This window comes from Balaenoptera borealis (genome assembly GCF_965194805.1).
Source record: "Balaenoptera borealis genome assembly, chromosome: 12".
Taxonomy (NCBI): Eukaryota; Metazoa; Chordata; class Mammalia; order Artiodactyla; family Balaenopteridae; genus Balaenoptera; species Balaenoptera borealis.
Window position 1 is genome coordinate 46,148,026 of NC_138869.1, and position 19,361 is coordinate 46,167,386.

Genomic DNA, 19,361 nt, shown 5'->3' on the forward strand with positions numbered 1-19,361 from the left:
AAAAAAAGCACTAGGCAGTTATGGGAAATAAGGTTGGGGATAGACTGTGAAGAGGCTAGAATACAGGTGGCTAAGAAATGTGGGCTTATTCCTGTAAGTCAATAAAATGGAACTGGAGATTTTAAGCAGGAGAGTAGAGGATGAAACTTAGGGCATTACGAAGGTGAACACCACAGGACAGAGATGGACTGGAAAAAATGTATGGCATAACAGAGAACAAATTTTTAAAATCCCAAGCACTTCAATATTTAAATAAACCCAGTAACAATACTTTCATAATAAAATAATCAAACTATCTCTTGTACGGATCTTCCTTAAAACATATCTCTAGGCACTTTTAAAAATGGCCGTTATGTCCTACTAATTCTTATATGGGTCAGAAACCACTTCCACCTCCAATGCATCTAAAGAAGAATACACCTTAGGTCAGAGGCCACATTTTAAAACCACGCCTCAGAGCAGCAAGGGCCAAACAAAAGAAATAAGAGCAGAGACTCCAACTCACAAACTCCTTGGCAAAGAAAAACAAAGTTGTAAAAAAGTTGTACCTTCATTTACAGGAGCACTTAGAACTAGTTTTTTTCAGGGAAAGAAGTTAAGCACTGAAAAATTAGAGAATGACTTTCATATAACCCCAGATTTACTTTTTCCCCCAAATTTATAGTTTCCACTTCTCACAAAAATCAATACAAAAGCATCAGCGTCACCACTTCAGTGCCAAATTTCCTTTCTCTTTTATGGATATAGAGCTTTTTTTTTTTTTTTTTTAAGGTCTGGACTGGGCATTTATTGCCTCCTTGGCAGTTATCATCATAACTCTCAAGTTCTCCATTCCATTCAATCTTTGCCACAGGAAAATTCGATTGCATTTCGTAACCTAACGCTGAGCTGCAATCAAGCCAAGGCTCCATATTTCTTAAACACAACTGAGACCTGGTGTAGGATCACATTAAAACCCTTTAATGACTATCAGGTAGACAACAATAACCTAATTAGCCAACACAGCACACGTGACACTGGCCCCGCCAGTACCTCAGTCAAAGACACTTTCCTAGGCTCATTCACCAACAAGGTGATCACCTTGTGAAGGGGAACTGGGAGAGAATAAGGAAACCTGGCAAGGAAAATGTGGAGGGAAGTGTGCAGCTGGGGTTTTTCAAGGGAATTACAGTGAAGAGAAGAGGCAAGGGGGGTGGACTGAGAAAAAAGTAATCTTCTTTTATGCAAAACATCTGATGTCGAGATGGCCTCACTTCCAATTCTGCAGCGCTAACTTTTAACTGAACCTTCCAGAAAGTTAAGTGAGCTTGAGGTTCTGGGGAGCATAGGAAGTGCCCAAACCACATCTTGATGTCCTCATATCCTTGTATAGGAAATGCGATACCTGTGCCTAAGTCTCAAGATATTTTAACTTATTTAGGGATAGATAAGCTTCTCAAAAATCACATCTGCTTCTGGTGCCAAAGACTTTCTGAGATGTGGTCACTGGATTTTCAGTCTAGAGGTAAAGCAGTAAACACAAAGTGAGTAGAACCAAGTTATTCACAGACAAGAAAAGCATAGGGGCTGGTAGTAATGCTAAGGGAAATACATGTTTTTGCTTTTGTTTTAAACCCAGGACGAACCCCAAACCCTACAAATACCTAATTTACAACTCTAACAACCAGAGCCTATTTCTCAGAGCCTCAAGAGCTTCGCTTTACCGAAAATTCAATTTGCAATGCCAAAATTCTCGACAGTAGCCCCTGGCTGTCCACATGGACTTAACAATCTGCTTTATAATTGGGCAGTATAATATTTAAAGCCAAGTAAACCTTTTAGGACCTTAAGAGTATTGACTGTACTTTAAATTTTTCCTGCATCCTAAAGACCGGTCAGGAAGGCTTCAATGCCCAGATAGAGAAAGGTTTATCCATTTGTGTGTGGCCTCTAACATGCTGCTATGGGTCCATGAAATAAGAAAAAAACATCTCGTTTTCTCTCCTAAGCAATAAGGATAAATTTAGCCGCCACCTCTCCAAACAATAAAAAATAAAAATAAAGTAGGGAGGAGCGTGCCCCGAAGGGCTGCATCCAAACGCCGAGCCCGGCTCGCCGGAAGGCGGTGCGCAGCTTCGGTCCCTCGCCGTGGGCTCTGAGGCCGAGTCGAGCGGAGAAAAGCTGGCGGGACTGCCGCTCCCGGGCCTGTGGCGACTCGGGCGCGGCGCCGGGGGCGGCCGCGCCCGGCGAGTAAGGCGGGGAGCGCGCGGGGTTCCCACACCCGGCCCGCCGCCCCGGGACTCAGGAAGCCTCCCCGCTGCCGGCGGCCCACACCTGCCGCCCCACCCGCCGCCCCGCAGACCCTTTCGGGCAACGGCTTCCGGGCCGCGGAACTCACAGCTTCAGCCGCTCGTAGGTTGTTGCCGCCATCCTGCACCACAACCTCCTCCCTGCTCTTTCCGCCCGCCCCGCCACCTCGGCTACGGCGCTCCCGGTCACCCTGTCACGGCGGCCGCAACGCCCCACCTCGTCCCACCTCCTCTCCCCGCCCGGCCGTGCTCCTCCCGAACGGGAGGCGACCGTGGACAAACTTAGCGCGCGCGCTAGAGAACGCTAAAGGCGCAGTCCGACGCGGCGGATTGGATTGCGCCGAAGAGTGCCGTGACGTCACCGCTGCGGATTGGCGGAGCGCATGGTTGGGGAAAGGCGGAGCCTTGGGAGCTGTGGACTAGCGCCGCGACGCCCGGCTCAGGGGCGGAAGCGCAGCGCTAGTGTCGGGGAGCCTGTTGTAGATGCGTAAGGCGTGATCTATGCTACAGTGCAAACCCCGCTAGTACGGGGCCAGTGGCGCAATGGATAACGCGTCTGACTACGGATCAGAAGATTCTAGGTTCGACTCCTGGCTGGCTCGAGGCGTACTTTTTAGTCACACCTGGGTTTGATGTTACAGAACGTCCATAGAAAGGACTCTGGTGTGAAGGTTAAATATCTTGAATTTTAACGCTACTCTGCCCGAAATGTCATTTTTTAAGCTGTGTTTGGAAGCCGGAGTTGTGTGAGGCGGTTTGTAAGCTGCAAAGCGTCCTAATTAATGATGCACACGAGGAGACTCTGTAAATGGGGTACATGTAGGAAAACACACCTAGAATGGTGGTAGTTTGCAGTAGGGGGGCGTGCTGTTGGCCCGAGGTTAGCTAGCGGATGACACAAAAGCGCATTTAAGGCAGCAGTTCTTGCCCTTTTTCCCGTGGAGCAGAACCCCTACGGTGACGTAAAAAGCGGCACAGTCCCAATTTACCAGGATCTGGTGAGCTCTGGCTCTAACCTGCCCCGGAGACGGGAACGCTGCAGTGCGGCTGCGCGCGTTAGAGGGGGTCCGCAAAGTGATCGGAGTCTGCAGCCCTGTCCCTTGAGAGCTCCTGGTCCCCAGTGAATCGGGAAACCTTAGCACATGGGTGTTTTTACAGTACGAAGACCCCAGGTAATCTAGTATTATATATTACCCCTCATTTTATTGGCGCCTGGGGGGAAGACCTGAGAAGGACCGAAAGGTCTGTGGCGGAAAGGAGAGTCAAACCTGAAGAGTGGCTGAAACATCCGACACTGTCCATAACTAATCATTCAATCGATCAATTAATCTCTCCAATATAACGTTTCTTCCTCCTGAACAAATTACAGGAAACTTGTAAAATACAGAAAAGTACTGGGAATCAAAAAAACGCAAATTCCCATCCCGAGATAATTATTATTAACGTCATAATCCCCGCCCCCCCCGTCATTACTATTAACGTCATAATTTTTTTTTCCTTATGGACTTTTTCTTCCACACTTTTTAATATAAACCTACACACGTAGTTTTTCCAAATTTGGGGTTTTGTCACAAATGTCTTTGTGTTCTCATTTTGTCCCCTTAGCTTTTTGTCTGAGATTTATGGTCATTAAATATTCTTTGAAGATAACCCATCAAAAAACTAGATATATTACATGAAATTTCTAAAAATCTTATATGTTCTGGTATAATGTTATGTCATAATCCTAGTTATTACTTTAAAATGTATATCTCAGAAATAACTAATTTTCCTGTCAACTGCATTATTATGAACTTTCATCAAATCTTTAAAAAAAAAAAACTAGATATTTTAAACATTACCCTCTTTGTTGAGAATCTGTGTTGTCAGTTTAACACTTTTTTAAAAATAATGCTATGTTGAATTATTTCTGATATCTTACAAATTTTTAGATGTTGAATGATCAGAGAGACATTTTTAAGGTCCATTTCATCGACTTTTTAAGACTTTGGTACATATTTTCAAGTTGCCTGCCAAAAAATTTAAACAAATACACATTTCTATCAATAGCATCAGTTTCCTTGCATGCTAACCCTGAGTATTATAAATTTCATTATGATTTTTTTGCACTTTTCTTAACTGAAAAACGGAACTTCCTTTTACTTATATTACTTGATGTATATATTTTCTCTTGATATATGTACTCATTTTCTTCTTATAGATTTGTTAAACTTTTAAATACATTAAGGATATTAATTCTTCAGCTATCGAACGCATTGCAATTTTTTTAGCTTATCTGTTATATTTTCCTTTTCCTTATAATATTTTTGAACCTCAAGTAATTTTCACTTTTATGTATTCCAGTTTACCAATATTTACCCTATGGTTTCTTCTGTTGCTCTTTTCTTTTCTTTTTTTTTAAATATTTTATTTATTTATTTATTTATGGCTGTGTTGGGTCTTCGTTTCTGTGCGAGGGCTTTCTCCAGTTGCGGCAAGTGGGGGCCATTCTTCATCGCGGTGCGCGGGCCTCTCACTATCGCGGCCTCTCTTGTTGCTGAGCACAGGCTCCGGACGCGCAGGCTCAGTAATTGTGGCTCACAGGCCCAGTTGCTCCGCGGCATGTGGGATCCTCCCACACCAGGGCGTGAACCCGTGTCCCCTGCATTGGCAGGCAGACTCTCAACCACTGCGCCACCAGGGAAGCCCTGTTGCTCTTTTCAAATTGTGTTTGTATTGTTTTTTCCATGTACTTTAACCCATTTGTAATTTCTTTTGTTAGTTGTCCCAATGGAAAGATCAAGTAAGTCTTAAAACCTGTGACTATTATTGAAAAATTAAGAGCTCTAAGCTCGTTACTTGGACTAATTCAGTCAGTTCCACAATAGTCCTGTAAGGTAAGTTCGGTTGTTAGCCCTATTTTTACAGATGAGGAAACTAAATTTGCTTACGTTCATTGAGCAATTTGGTGGTGAAGCCTGAGTTAGAACTTCAATCCGGGCTTCTGACCCCAAAGCCACCCTGCCCGAGGGCTTATTGTGCACCAGAGGGTTGACCACATGAGTAGATTCAGGGCTATTCCCTGTCTGGGTATAGATGGCAATCACATACCTTGGCTCCTCACCCCTTCTCCCATGCTAGTTAGCAATCGGGAGACCTCATCTCTAGTCCTGGGCACACCCTGGCCCAGACAACATTTCCCCTGACTACATCTTCATCCCTTGTAGCATCAGGGTCATAGAAAAACAGCAGCCTACATTTGTAAAATCGGAATAGCCACTCTCTCATTGCTTGCCCCTTCCCTCTGCAAGTCCTGCCTTCCTGTATGTGGTTGCCTTAAATCTAGAGGGTCACTCACCTCTGGAATTCTTTGGTCATAACCTCATTAGAAAAAACAGTAACATACACAAAAGGGAAGGAGACAAAACGACCACCGTTTTGAGCATGACCTGAAGTCTCAATAATAAGGTCCCAGGTGAAGAAACTGCATGCTTGGAAGACGATTCTCCCAGGGTCTCTCACATTCCTACACATCTTGTGAGGGAGGCACTGCCTTACTTCCAGACTACCTTTTCAAGGATGTTTGTGTAGTAAACAGACTTGGATGGAAGAGATAGTGTCTCTCTCTGGAGCAAAAGTCAGGCAGGTTTACTGCCCATTTATAAAAGATTGTGGTTCTCTAAGCTTGGGTTTCCTCTTGTAACACAGCCCACCGCATGTGCAGGTGTCACCTGGCCCTCTTCATGGGGCCCTGTAGGAACTGGCGCTCAGGCAAATAGTGCAAAGGCTGACAGTGTGAAATGCTACTGCTGCTACTGTAATAAAGTGTCCTTTGCCTCTGACCCAGGAGTCTTATAACTTCTGCCAGGATCCACAAAACCATGGCATGCTAGCTTATTAGCTTGCCAGTAGGATAAAATCTGAGACCCTACACAGTTTCAACGCCCGAATATTCCTTTAAGAATCCAGAGCTCTCAGACATAAAGAAGAATGAAATAATGCCATTTGCAGCTACATGGATGGACCTAGAGATTATCATACTAAGTAAGGCAGAAAGAGAAATGACAAATATCATATGATATCACTTTTATGTGGAATCTAAACTATGACACAAATGAACTTATCTACGAAACAGAAACAGACTCACAGACATAGTGAACAGACTTGTGGTTGCCAAGGGGCAAGGGGGCGGGGGAGAGTTGGACTGGGAGGTTGGGATTAGCAGATGCAAACTATTACATACAGAATGGATAAACAACAAGGTCCTACTGTATAGCACAGGGGACTATATTCAATGTCCTGTGATCAACCATAATGGAAAAGAAAGAAAGAAAACAAAAAGAATCCAGAGCTCTAAAAGACCAAATCCCGTTAGCAAAAAGCCCCATCTGCGTACTCCATACACACAAAAGAAGACCCAGTAAACATGATTATGTTGGAGATCACTTTAATAGTCTACAAATTAAGGCAGTTTTATTGTCATGATATTTGGAATAATTTTATAGTAACAGTAAATTTTTGAATAATTTTATAGTAATGATATTTTGGATAATTTTATAGTAACAATATTCTGAATAATTTTATAGTAACAGTAAAATTTTGAATAATTTTACAGGAACAATATTTTGAACCAATTAAAGTAAAAGAAGAGACACGGGAAAATAATTTCCCTGCAGAGTGAAACTTTCATACACTATATAGAAATTTCCCACATCTGTCCAGTTCTGGCTCAGAACAATTGATAGCTAACACATCTTCCTCATCTTTTTCCTACTGCTTTTAAAATTTACTTCCAATAGTAACTGGGAAATTAGGACTCATTCCTGGCACAAAGGAGAATACAAAGCACTTGGTTTCCTGGTCGACAGTTTTAACAAGTGCATCAAGCAACAATGGTTTGGGGTCAAGTCTTGCACACATTCTTTGCAAGGGCACTAGCAGCCATCATAGCTCTCATACTTTCACACATGTGGGAAACGGCACACAAAAACAGCCTGCAAAGGAGTGTGAATTCCAGATCATTCTCTCAAATTCTAACATTTCTGTTTTTCATCTTGGGTAACTCAAGTCCACTAAAACAAGGTGATGGCAGCACTTGAAAGCAATCAGAACTCCTTGATAATCCCACCGGCCACCCAGGACGCAGTGGCACAACCTCAGTGGACTCAGCCGAAAGAGGCTTTCGCTCAAGCACTAACCACGGAGAAATAGAAAGTCCTGAGTCCTGCCGCCACGTGCAGGCAATGACCCAACAGAACTCAATGCCCTTCTGTGTGAAAAATGAACAAATTACTCTCTACTCAACCACAGATGGGAGGATAATGTCAGAGAGAGAGGATCCTGCTATGACAGGCCAAACTGCATTCCTGGCTTTTCTCAGATCACTCAGGCCGTTTTTGAATGACTCTAGCTGGGGGGAAGAAATGACAAGAAAAAACTAGAGGGCAAAGTGAGGCAAAGGAGAAGGCTGGAGGCTGGCTTTGGCGTCTGGAATCAGGCCATAATTCTTGTTTATCTAAAGCCCAAGAGTCATCTAGGGAACTCAAGATAAGGCTATCTGCTCTACCTTTTAAAACAAACTTATTCATCCTGGTCTACGAAGTGCTTGTGTGTTCTTTCTACATGCCTATAAATACAACCCCATTATAGCTCTATTTGGCTAATAATTTATAGAAAGTTTAAAATACCAGGTAAGTGGGCATCTATTCATGGCTTTTTTGCAAGGGCCTGAGGAGGAGACAAAACTGGTAGGAGATTCCTACCCAGTACCCTCTCCAGGGACACTGACAGTAAGAGAAGTTGCTGCTCAGATTTCTAGGGTGTCTAGAAATTCTCTTATTGTTCTTCTTCAGCAGTATAAAATATTTGCTGAGATATCAAAATTACATCAAGGCCACTTAAAAAATTTCATTTAAAAAATGAATCAGATTTTTAAACTACAGTTATGCCTTGAACAACTTAAGGGTTAATCCTCATAACTTATAGTCAGCCGTCCGTAACCATGGTCCCTCTGCAGCGTGGATTCAACCAACCACAGATCTCGTGTAGTACTGACTGCAGTATTTACTACTGAAAAATATCCATATATAAATGGACCCATGCAGTTCAAACCCATGCTGTTCAAGGCTCAACTGTTACCCAATTTGCAAACAAATCCCTGCTACTTCTGATGTGGCTCCAAGGCAATTTTCTTTCTTCTGCTTGACTTGATTAGTGGAGCAAAGGTGTGTCATCAAGGCCAGAAATAATCCTAGGTTGGCAGAGACAGGCTGAGACACACTGGCTGGCTCCATCTGCCCACCAGCCTTGCCAAGGCTGAGCTGGATGATGTGCTGGGAAGGGAGGGGGGGACCCCAGGGTTCACCTCCCCAGCCCCCTGGATTTTTAGCCCTCCTAAAAACATTCATGGGTTTTTAGGAGGCTCAGCCTGTGAAAAGGAACCAATAGAATCACACAGCTTGGGCTGAAGTAACATCTGGCCAAAGGATTCCAGCAGAATGAATTTAACAAAAATGGAAAAGACAGTCCATGGTGCCATTTCTGTGCTTCTTACAGGCAACTGCTACCAAATGAGTCAAAGCATGGTTTAGAAGTAGAACTGGGCCCAGTGAATAGTCTGTGAGTCCCTTGTGCCTTTGGGTTCCACTGATGCCCTCTGAGGCCCCAGCCACCCAATCCCCTCCCTCTGGATGTGAGGTGAGGCGGCAGAGAGCAGATGCCAGCCGCCATGCTCCCAGCCTGGCTGGCAGTGGTGAGATGGCCCCTGCCCTCCTGCAACAAGGCCCGGGGTCCCTCCCCGTGGGCTGAGAAGCCAAATGCTAGCCAACCTTTTTCTCACACTTTCTTCTCATTGAAATTTCCAGGGGTATTGACCTCTGGCCTCAGGAGTGTGACACACAGGGCACATTTTGCCTCTTCAGTGCAGAGGTGGCCTTGAAATCCTGCCAGTAGGTGGCCCTCCCTTAGCCCTTGCCATCCCGGGGGGCCAGCATGATGAAATGCGTAAGGCAGGAGCACCCAGTATCAATCAGATCTATTCCCAGCTGAACTTTAGTTAAGATTACAGTGCCCTGACCCACTGGTCTGACCTGGGTGAAGCCAGAGGTTCCTAACACACACTGGCTGAGTCCAGTGTGATGGCCAAATTCCTCCTTAATTTGAAGCTCTTATCTGTGAGGTATTTTTTGTGTGTGGGAGGCTGAAAGTAGAGGGAAACAATTTTTACAGAAAGAAAAAGAAAAAAAAAAAAAACAGACAAAAGCAGTGTACCTTATACTGGTTTCTTCAAGCATAATGCCTGAATTGGCAAGAGAGAAACCTGTGAAATGAATATCATAACTTACGCTCAGGCACTCTCTCCCAGGCTGGCTTTGAGATCTTACACACAAAAACTCTCCTCATTAATAAGGGGTCAGGTCTCAGTATGTGGGCACACATCCCCAAAGTCCATTGTTAAAGAAGCGAAAATAGGCATAAGAGGATCCCCACAAAAGATCCCGAGACCAGCCTTTGCAGGGGGAACTCTGAAGTCCCAGATTCTTGAGAGCTCCAGAGGAAAAAAAGCACAACAGGCGGGCAAAAGAGGCCTGGTGCCTGCACCAAGTTCTCATCCCAAAGCACACTTTCCTAGAACAGGATCAATCCTCCTTCAGGCCGCCAGCTGCCTTTAAAGGAGTGACGATTTCCAGGGGCACACAGAATGCTATCAGGCCACAAGGAGAAAACCCCATCTCACTTATTTCACACCTTGGCTCTGCTTTACCAAGTGAATTCTTCCTAAGATACAAAGCACACGTTAGAGCATCCCTCTTGCAATGATGCAATTAAAATTTGCAGCCATTCTACAGAAGAACTGAAGCTCTGGAGTGGAAGGAAATCTTAAATTATGGTGTGTGAGGGGCGGGGGAGGGGTTGGGAGGGGGTGTTTGGGTGCAGGTATTTTCCGAAGGGGAGGGAAAGGATTGAACATATCGGCAGCTGAAATCTCTCTTCAGTGCAAACCTTTCCCACTGAAGTGTGAACTCTTCCCAGAGGGGACAGGAAGGTTCATTCAGTCACACTAATGAGATCTCCTGTCACATGCCACGCTTGCTGGGGCTTCTTCCTGAGTAATCTGATGAGGGTGTGGCAGCAGTGAAAGGCACTTGGAAAATACATAATCCCAGACCAGCAGGGATCCCCTCCTTGTTTAAAGGAAAGGCACCTGCCTCCCCTCCACTCCCCCGCCCCCAATCCCTCCCCAGAGGTGACAGGAATTAACCCGCGGACTTCTCATGGTGCAACCCTGGCTCCTCCTCCCCACCGTGAGGTCTGCAGGAGGCTCTGGCTAGAAGTGGTGCTGGTGAAGGGCTGTGGATGAGTGACCCTTCTCCAGCCTCTTGATGTGGCAGGAGTGACAGAACAGGTGGTCCTCCAGGGGGTAGCAGCGGTGACCATCTTCATCATTGAGCTCCAGACCGCAGTCCTGGGGTGAGGCAAAAATATCCAGTGGTGACGAAACAAAACAAAACAAGACTGCAAGAGTGACACAAAGGCCACACACAGTCCCGTAAAACCAGCAGATTCTTTCCGGGCAAAAAAAAATGCCGGTGCAGAGACACGCAGCTCCAGCCCAGTGAGGGTCTGGACTGTACTGTCCAACACTGGCCACATGAAGCTCTCCGGCACTTGGAATGGGGCTGGTCAGAAATGAGATGTCTTGTCAGTGCAAACACACACACCAGATTTCCAAAACTTAGGACAGAAAAAGGATGTAAAATATCTCAGGAAAAATGTTTTCTCTCAACTGCAAGTTGAAGCGATAACATTTTGGATATATTGGGTTGAATAGAAGCACAGTTGAGCAAGTGTCTTTACCTTTTTTTCCAGCACCTGCGGTACCAACCGACAGTGATGCCCACCTATTTCTTCAATGCTGGCAGTGGGATCAAGCTATATGTCACCCACACTCGTTCTCCCTACCCACAGCATCACAAAATAAATCTCCTTCCTTTGGTGAATCCACTTAATTCTGGCTGAAATTCTACCAGCACTTAACGCGTTTGCACCCTTCACAACCTCTGGCTCTCCTGACAGTCATGGGGCACCAGTGACTCCTTCAGCCTGGGGTGTGACACAACAGAGAAGGGACAGATGGGCCCCACCAGCCTTTACACCAACCAGCGACATGCCTGTTTCCAAGGGGGGGTTTCTTCATGATTTTCAGGGCTCGGCTGAAAAAGGGGTTCCCGGCAGATAGAACAGACTACAAGCTGGAGGGGAGGGAGTCTATTCCTCAAATCACACACCTGCCTGACAATCTGGCCCCCCAAAAGGACCTGAAACCCACACCCCCCGTGACCCTCCCACTCTGTGGCTTCAGGGAGAGCAGCTGTGACGGGCTCAGGGCTTGGTGGTTACAAACATGGAGAAAACAGTAAAGACTTTTATGCATCTTCTCCAACCTCCCTCCTCCCACCACCAAATCAGGCTTCACCCCACTTCTTCCACCAGCTCTGGAGGGCAGCCCCTTGCCCACATCCTGCCTCCGTCAGCCCGTGATGCTTTCCTCTTGGACTTCTAGGATGGGCTTTGGGGGCCTCGTAGGGCGGGGGGGGGGCCTACCTCGCAGTGGTAACACGCCACGTGGTAGTCTCTGTCCATGGACACGACTCGGATGGTCTCATCTGAACCCTGGACCAAAGGAAAGCAAGAAGCAGAGGCTAGCTGGGGGGCCATCGGGCTCCGCGGCCAGGAAGGTGGGGGAGGGTTCTGGGGTAGCAAGTAGGCGGCCTTAGGAGAAGAGCAGGAATCCGTAGCGGATACTAACACCAGCAGAAAAAAGGACACGTACAGGAGATGAGAGGAAGTGAGAGGGATGCAGCTCTACCATCTGGAATGTCAGAGTCAACAGCGAAAAAACCACCTACTTGGTCTTGTTCATCTGCTCATCGTCTAATCTGGGAGTTAGTATCAAGTCAGAGAACTTGACCCAATTACAAGGACAAACAGGGCATAAGAAGGACACTGGGCTAGGGAAGGCAGCTAGTGAGAAAGGGGCTTCTTGGTGAGGACACCATTTATCTCAGAGTTGAGATTTTAGAAGGATTTTTAAAGAGGTATAAGGACAGGACACAGATCTTGTAAATGACCCAGGGAGATATTCATCTCTTGGAAGACCCCAGGAGCAGTGTTGAAAGAGCATCTTACCTCAGGTGGAAGGATGGGAAGGCCACAGGCTGCACACTTGGGGGCCAACACCCTGGCGGGAGAAGCAAAGAAGCAGTGAAGGGCATATTGAGGTGTTTCTGGGAGACTTGTGCCTGGAGCCTTCCTCGCTGGCCCGGCCCTGCCGCCCACCCGTCACTCTTCACGTGAATCCCTCTAGCTCGTCTATAAAGACAGACCCGGCACACTCCTGGGACTATTGCTTCGGGATTGTTCCCCAGCGGTAACAAGTGCATTTGCCCCCTCTCACTCTGCTAGGGCTGGAGGCTGACCTGTTTACCCCCCTCATGGTGCCTCACACAGGCCCAGGCAAACTGAGGGTGGTGGACACCAGCCCTGAATTGGGGCCTTTTGAAGTTTGGTAAGGCTGGAGCCACAGGGCTTGGCACATTCCTCCAGAAGCCTAGCTAGGCACCTGATTGTAGGTTTTTTGGTCCTGTTTTTCCAGTAAACATAATTCTTTAACCAGTTCCTGTCTGCACGGGCATCCGCTGACCCCCGAGGCCCGTGCTACACCCCTCAAAACCACTGCACGTTCGCTGCACTGTCGACAACAGTGCAAGCAGCCTGCAGACGTGCCTCAGCAGGTCCCCACCCTCCACCCTGCTGAGTTTCAGCCAGTGTGGCTTACACAAGTGGCTCTCCTTACTTGTGGTAATCCCGGACACAGTAGATCTTGTTCTCTGAGTCCACAGTGAAGGGTACCCCGTCCAAACACTCATTACAGATGACACAGCGGAAGCAGCCGGGGTGGTAGGACTTCCCCAGGGCCTGAAGGATCTGGGGGTACAATGGAAGAGGTCAGGACTCAGCAGGGATTATAGGGAAGGAAGTGCCAGTGGAAGGGAGAGACACATCAGGCCGAGGGTCCATATGAGCAACTGCCACCCTCATCCCAGTTTCACTTGGACCAAGTCAAGAGATGATGGGGGCAGGAAAGGCTAACCTAGTTACAGGTATAAGTAGGAGGAAACCAAATGGGATCCTTCTCCTGCACTTCATAAACCTCCAGAAGGGAGGGTTCTCTATCAAAAAACATGATTCTCTGCAGGAAATGATGCAAAGCAGGGCCATGAAAGGCTCCACCTCAGATTTGGGAAGCAGCAAGTACATGGAAAGATTAAAGGAAACTCCACAAGGAAATGGAAGAGCTTGGGAAAAACCTCTTAACTTCTCCTTCCTGGGTGCCCCTACTAAGCAGCTTTGACTCTGCAGCGTGATAATCCAGAAGCCCGTGACTCAGCCCCGGATTATCTCAAATCCAATTGTAAGTAAAGCCTCTTTGTTGCTGCTGCTTTGAAACACAGTGAGGAGAAAGCCCCATGCACCCTCTTCCTCTCGGCATCGCTTGATCTGGATGTGACTGATAACCTGGAACTGTAAGAGGCCATCCTGAAACCAGAACAGAACCTAGACGCGGAGGGTGGGAGAAAGAAGAGAGGGAAAGAACGTCCTGTCTATGGTGGTGTCAGTGAGTCACCAAATTAACTCACCATGGAACTGCCTCCCTCCAAACCTCTTAGGTGAGATAAAACATTTTTTCCTATTAAGTCAGTGGTTCTTAAAGTATGGTCCCTGCACCTACAGCATCAGCAACCCTTGGGAACTTGTTTACAATGCACATTCTTGGGCCCTATCCCAGCAATGGGTGTTTTAATAAAGTGATTCTGATGTATGCTAAAGTTTGAGAACCATTGGTTTGAGTTGAGTCTGGGCTTTCTGTAATCTGCAGTTGAAAGCATCTCTGATGACTCAGTAGCAGATTCATTTCTGCGATTACCTTCACCATGAAACTTAGCACAAACAACAGAACTACGGAATCAACACCAGCAAGCCTGCACCAAAACACCGTAGGCAAGGAGTGTACAGAATGGTCATGAGCATCCCTGAGTGGGGCCACACGGAAAGCCTTCCGACAGGCAGAAGGAAGGAGACTTGGAACCAAGGAGAACCTTGGCAGAGCATCGTAAGTCCCGTGGGAAAGCCATGCTGTGTTCTGGCCATGCCACACCTCACACGCTGCAGCCGGGGGGCACCGGGAGGATGTCGTGCTAGCCCAGCTCTCCTCTGAAAGCACAGCTTTCAAGCTTCCTCATCCCCTCTGGGATTTCAGGCTCCCCAAGCTGCCAAAGTAGGAAGAACAACCGGCTGGGCTTCAGAGTCCCCTTGGCAATCTGGACCCTGGAATGCATTTGGCCCCCAGACTAATGTTGTCTTGGCAGAAAGAGACCCTTAAATTAGTTTAACCCACACTTTGCCAGAAGTATGGTAGGATAAAGATACCATTTTGCTGCATTCTGACTAGGTGTAATAATTTTTTTCATGTGGGAAAATGCCCAGTTCCAACCTCCAAGCCCAGAGTATTCCCCTCTACTAACAAAGATGGAGCAGAGACAGACAATTTACACCAAGAGTTGCACAACTGAATTCTGCTGGAGAACCAAGAATGGTAACTGAAGGAACCTTTCTCTGTATTATTATAATTCTTGGTGGCAATTAAGCGTTCTATTTTTAAAAATAAGTGTCACTACCAGTCACTCGCTGAAAGTTTTTAAGTCTGAGAGGAGTGAGACCTCGTGTTATCCCATGAGGTAGAGATGGTCTCCAAAATTCAGTTCCCCGCTTCCCTTGAATTGGGACTGGCCTTGTGACTTTTTTTGATCAATAGAATGAGGAAGAAATGATGTTCTGAGATTTTGAAGTCAAGGACGTAAGAAAATTGGCAGCTGCTACTTCCTCTCTCTCGCTGAAAGGAAGTCCAGGCTAGACTACTGAGTAAGATTAGTAGCCACGGGGAGAGAGGCCTGGAGGGTGAGAGATCATCTTGTGCCATCAGCTGAACACAGCTGAGTAAGTGACCCCAGCTAATGCCACATGGAGCAGAAGAATCGCCCTGCAGAGCCTTGACCTAATTCCTGACCCATGGAATCATGATAAATAATGAATCACTGTTGTTTTAAATCACTAAGTTTTGGGGTGGCTTGTCATGTAGTAATAGATAAATGAAATACCTTGAGGCCAAAAGAAGGCTTAGGAGGGGCTTCCCTGGTGGTGCAGTGGTTGAGAGTCTGCCTGCCAATGCAGGGGACATGGGTTCAAGCCCTGGTCTGGGAGGATCCCACATGCCGCGGAGCAACTAGGCCCGTGAGCCACAATTGCTGAGCCTGCGCGTCTGGAGCCTGTGCTCCGCAACAAGAGTCCACGATAGCGAGAGGCCCGCACACCGCGATGAAGAGTGGCCCCCACTTGCCGCAACTGGAGAGAGCCCTTGCACAGAAACGAAGACCCAACGCAACCAAAAATAAAAATAAATAAATAAAACTATTCCCTAAATATAAATAAATAAATAAATAAATAAAGTATAGGGAGGATGTGCACAGATTATATACAAATACTATGCCATTTAAAAAAAACAACCTGAACTCTGATGGTTTTCGGGGAGAAGTTTTAAAAAAAAAAAAAAAAAAAGAAGGCTTAGGATACCCACAGATAAGAACAGTGTATAGTCATGTTCATAAATTTGGACACTGTTGGCCTCATATGTGGTGGGTTTGTCAGAAGGGCTCTAAAATCAAGGACAAAATCTGCTAAAGAAATGGAGCCCTGTGGAGTTGGGCAGGCACTTGGGGAAGGTAGGGGTGAGGGTGTGTGGCTTCCTCCTGCCTTCCCTGGCGGAATGGGTGGAGGGCCACATTCCTAGGGAGGCCTTAGCCGCTTATCAGGACACCGCTCACAGGGCCAAGCTGTGCTGTGCGGTGTCAGAGCCTGGATGGCAACAGGGTCTGTTCACAAACAGGGACAGCTCTGGTTCACTGTTTTATACCTGTCAGCATAAAACCAGCAGAAATGAGTGTTTATGTCCGCCAAAGACATGCATAAGAGCGTTCACAGCAACTTATTCATAAATTGCCAAAAACTGAAAAACACCCAAATCCCCATCTGCAGGAGAATGGATAAATAAAGGGTGCTATATCCATACAATGGAATTCTACTTAGCAATGAGAATAAATGAACTACCAACACAGACAACAACATGGATGAATCTCAAAAACATTTTTCTAAGTGAGAAAAGGCTGACCCAAAGGAATCTATACTATATGAATCCACCTGTATGAAGTTCCAGGACCAGCCTGGGGCAATAGAGGTCAGAATAGTGGGTATCTTTGTGAGAGAGGGTCTTTCTGGATGTTGAAAATGTTCTATACCTTGATCTGTGTGGTGTTTACACATAGGTATATACATATATAAAAATTCATTCAGCTGTACACTTAAGATGCACGCCCTCTGAGTTGCTTCTCTATAAAAAAAGGTAAACAAACAAACAAACAAAAACAATGACTAGCAATTCCCTTCTCCAGAATGGAATTAATGGCTCAGCTTAGAGAGGGATTTAACTCTTTCAACTAATAGAATGTTATATAACGATTTTCTCTGACCAATATATTAAAGAAATTCGATAGGGCTGTTCTCCAATGGTGAGCAATTTAATCCCTGAGAAAAATAAGAACTCTGTATTCATTAACCTCACAACCTTACCCTAAAAGGAGGCCAGGAAGGAAGAACTGTCCCCACTCAAAAGATAAAGGCACTGAGGCCCAGGACAAGCTCAGAGAGCCATGGCTGAGCGAGGAACGGAATGGATAAAACCTGCTCCCTGTTTTGCTATCTCAGAACTAACAACGGGCCACCAGACCTCATCTTAGGAAATGATCAAGCCGGGAAGAACATGGGGGGAAAACAACTGTGTTATCCGACGTTCTGCACCCAATTCCAAAGTAGCTGAGATGTCTGCAGCTCCATTTGGCATCTCACCTGGGACGCCACAAGGATCACGGAAAATCAGAGGGAGGCCAATGTGACATGAACAGCCCAAAGGAGAGAGTGCCAGCAGCAATGACATCATGTGGATTGGATGGCGAAGGATGCTAATTCCAGTAAAAGCCAAATGCGGGTCCACTACAGCAAGCAAGCAAGCATGGGGTCTTCTTTTAATAAAACCAGATGTAGCCACAAATCAAGGTAGGAAACACTGTTCTCAATTATTAATTTCTTTTTTCTCTGAATGCCTCCCCCTCCCACCATGCTATTATCTGGTTCGGCTGCCCCTACTCACCATGTCCATGATCAGATGTCCACAAAGAAAACACCTGTCAGCAGACTGCTGGAAACCAGAGTACTGCAGTGGAAAGAGAAAAGAGAGTTAAACCCAGGCGGGGCAGAGGAATCTTGCTACTTCCCTGCCAGTCATGAGGAACACAAGGAATTTCTCAGAAAGATGTGTCACTCCACACAGGATCTGTCATGTCCCCGTGGACAACAGTGTGATGAATCACGGAATATCCTCTGCCACAAAAGCCATTACAAATGCTAATACCACTCGCCTTCAACAGCTGCACCCACGTACCCATGACATGCCAGGCTCTGCATGAGAGGCTGCGCAGAGAGAGGCGTCAGTCTCTCATCCGGTGGTTCTCAAAACGCAGTTCCCTGGCATCACCTGGGAACTTGTCAGAAGCGCAAATTCTTCAGCTCCACCCCAGACCTACTAAACTGGAAACTCAGGGGGTGGGGCCTGGCCATCCTGAGTTTTCACAAGCCCTTCAGGGGATTCTTATGCACACTCAAGTTTGAGACCATCACTCTAATTTTCAAAACAATTCTGCAAGGTATATGTTACACCGTTTCTCAAATGGAAGCAAAGGGAAGCTCCGAAAGGTTAAGTGACCTTCTCATGGTCACACAGCCTGTAAGGGGTAAGGACGGGATTCAAATTCAAGTCTGGGTCTGGTTAAAAAGCCAATGCCTTTTACAATTAGCTTCAAAGAAACTGGATAAATATTATTTCCTTACCTTACCAAAACACACACACACACACACACACACACACACACACACACACACACACAGCTCTAGTCTTGAAAGAAACGAGGAACTCACCTCAGAAAACAGACTAGATACTACACACTGGAAGATACTAGAAGCTTAAATATTGCAAACCCAACTTAATAAGGGAAATGTAATGGAAAGGAAAGTGGAAAAGAAAAGGGAAATTTTCTGCAACTCTACACCACATACTGTGGGGTTTTGCTGCCCAGCACTTCCTCCTGATTCTAGGGGTAACAGTTCTTTATTTTCTTTTGGGATCCAGCTCCATTCCCCATCCTGTGGTCCTGTGATTCCCGTGGGGCTGACCCCATGGTGGGTTCCAAGGCAAGGCACTGGCTCAGACCTGGCCAATCAGAGCCTCGCAGTCATCCAGCACCCAAGACTTTGCCCAGGGGTGGGCACCTGGCCCACCAAGAGCCCGTGAGACTCCAGGAGCAGGACAGGCACTTGGCCCATCAGATGTGAAACTGGGAGACGGTCAACTCTGGTGTGCCACCATCTGACTATCAAACACACAGCGCCGGAGACTGAAGTGAACATGTGGAGGAAGTGATTCCTGAGGGCACGCAGGAAGCTATTTCTTTGGGTTTGCTTGGCTGTTGCCGGCAAACACGAGTCATAATGAGTCAACCCACACATCCACGGAGAAGCTGGCCCCGAGCCATCTCTGGGTCTCACGTTGGTCGTCCCACTGACCACGCAGCGCTCCATGCCTGGCACTGTGTTAGGGTCTGAAGGTGTAAAGGTGAAGCAGCATGTTCCTCCCTGCCTAGGAAGTTACAGTTAAGTCGGCGAAAGACTTGTAAACAGACACGCGGTGCGCTGACCACTGGCAAGCCCGGGGCAGCAGCAGCACACAGGAGGGGAGATCCACTGTGAGGCGGGGGAACATGAAGGCCGTCGGGTGACCTGGGCAAACGAAGGGTGAAGACATCCCAAACAGGGGACCCAGCGCAAGCTAAGGCACACAGGATGGGGCCATGGCGTGCAGAGAACTGCAAG

General features: G+C 46.7%; 3 protein-coding genes across 5 annotated transcripts in view; 1 reads left to right on the forward strand and 2 right to left on the reverse strand.

The window, feature by feature from the left end:
* SACM1L (SAC1 like phosphatidylinositide phosphatase) overlaps nt 1-2,538 on the reverse strand; it is a 57,583-nt gene extending 55,045 nt beyond the window's left edge. Inside the window, exon 1 of the mRNA XM_082347395.1 lies at nt 2,378-2,538. Coding sequence (XP_082203521.1) covers nt 2,378-2,409 — 32 coding nt within the window. The 5' untranslated portion in view covers nt 2,410-2,538. The remainder of the gene's footprint in view (nt 1-2,377) is intronic.
* Nucleotides 1-19,361, forward strand: part of SLC6A20 (solute carrier family 6 member 20) — a 150,714-nt gene that overhangs the window by 107,707 nt on the left and 23,646 nt on the right. The gene's annotated exons all lie outside the window — the stretch shown is intronic.
* LIMD1 (LIM domain containing 1) overlaps nt 3,835-19,361 on the reverse strand; it is a 74,567-nt gene continuing 59,040 nt past the window's right edge. Inside the window, exons 4-8 of one of the 2 annotated variants that reach the window (XM_082347381.1) lie at nt 17,587-17,649; nt 13,123-13,253; nt 12,456-12,507; nt 11,871-11,939; nt 3,835-10,731 (exon numbers count right to left, since the gene is read on the reverse strand). In XM_082347381.1, coding sequence (XP_082203507.1) covers nt 10,594-10,731; nt 11,871-11,939; nt 12,456-12,507; nt 13,123-13,253; nt 17,587-17,649 — 453 coding nt within the window. In that variant the 3' untranslated portion in view covers nt 3,835-10,593. Of the gene's footprint in view, nt 10,732-11,870; nt 11,940-12,453; nt 12,508-13,122; nt 13,254-13,801; nt 13,884-17,586; nt 17,650-19,361 lie in introns of those variants that run through there. The other variant, XR_014232637.1, reaches the window with a different exon arrangement.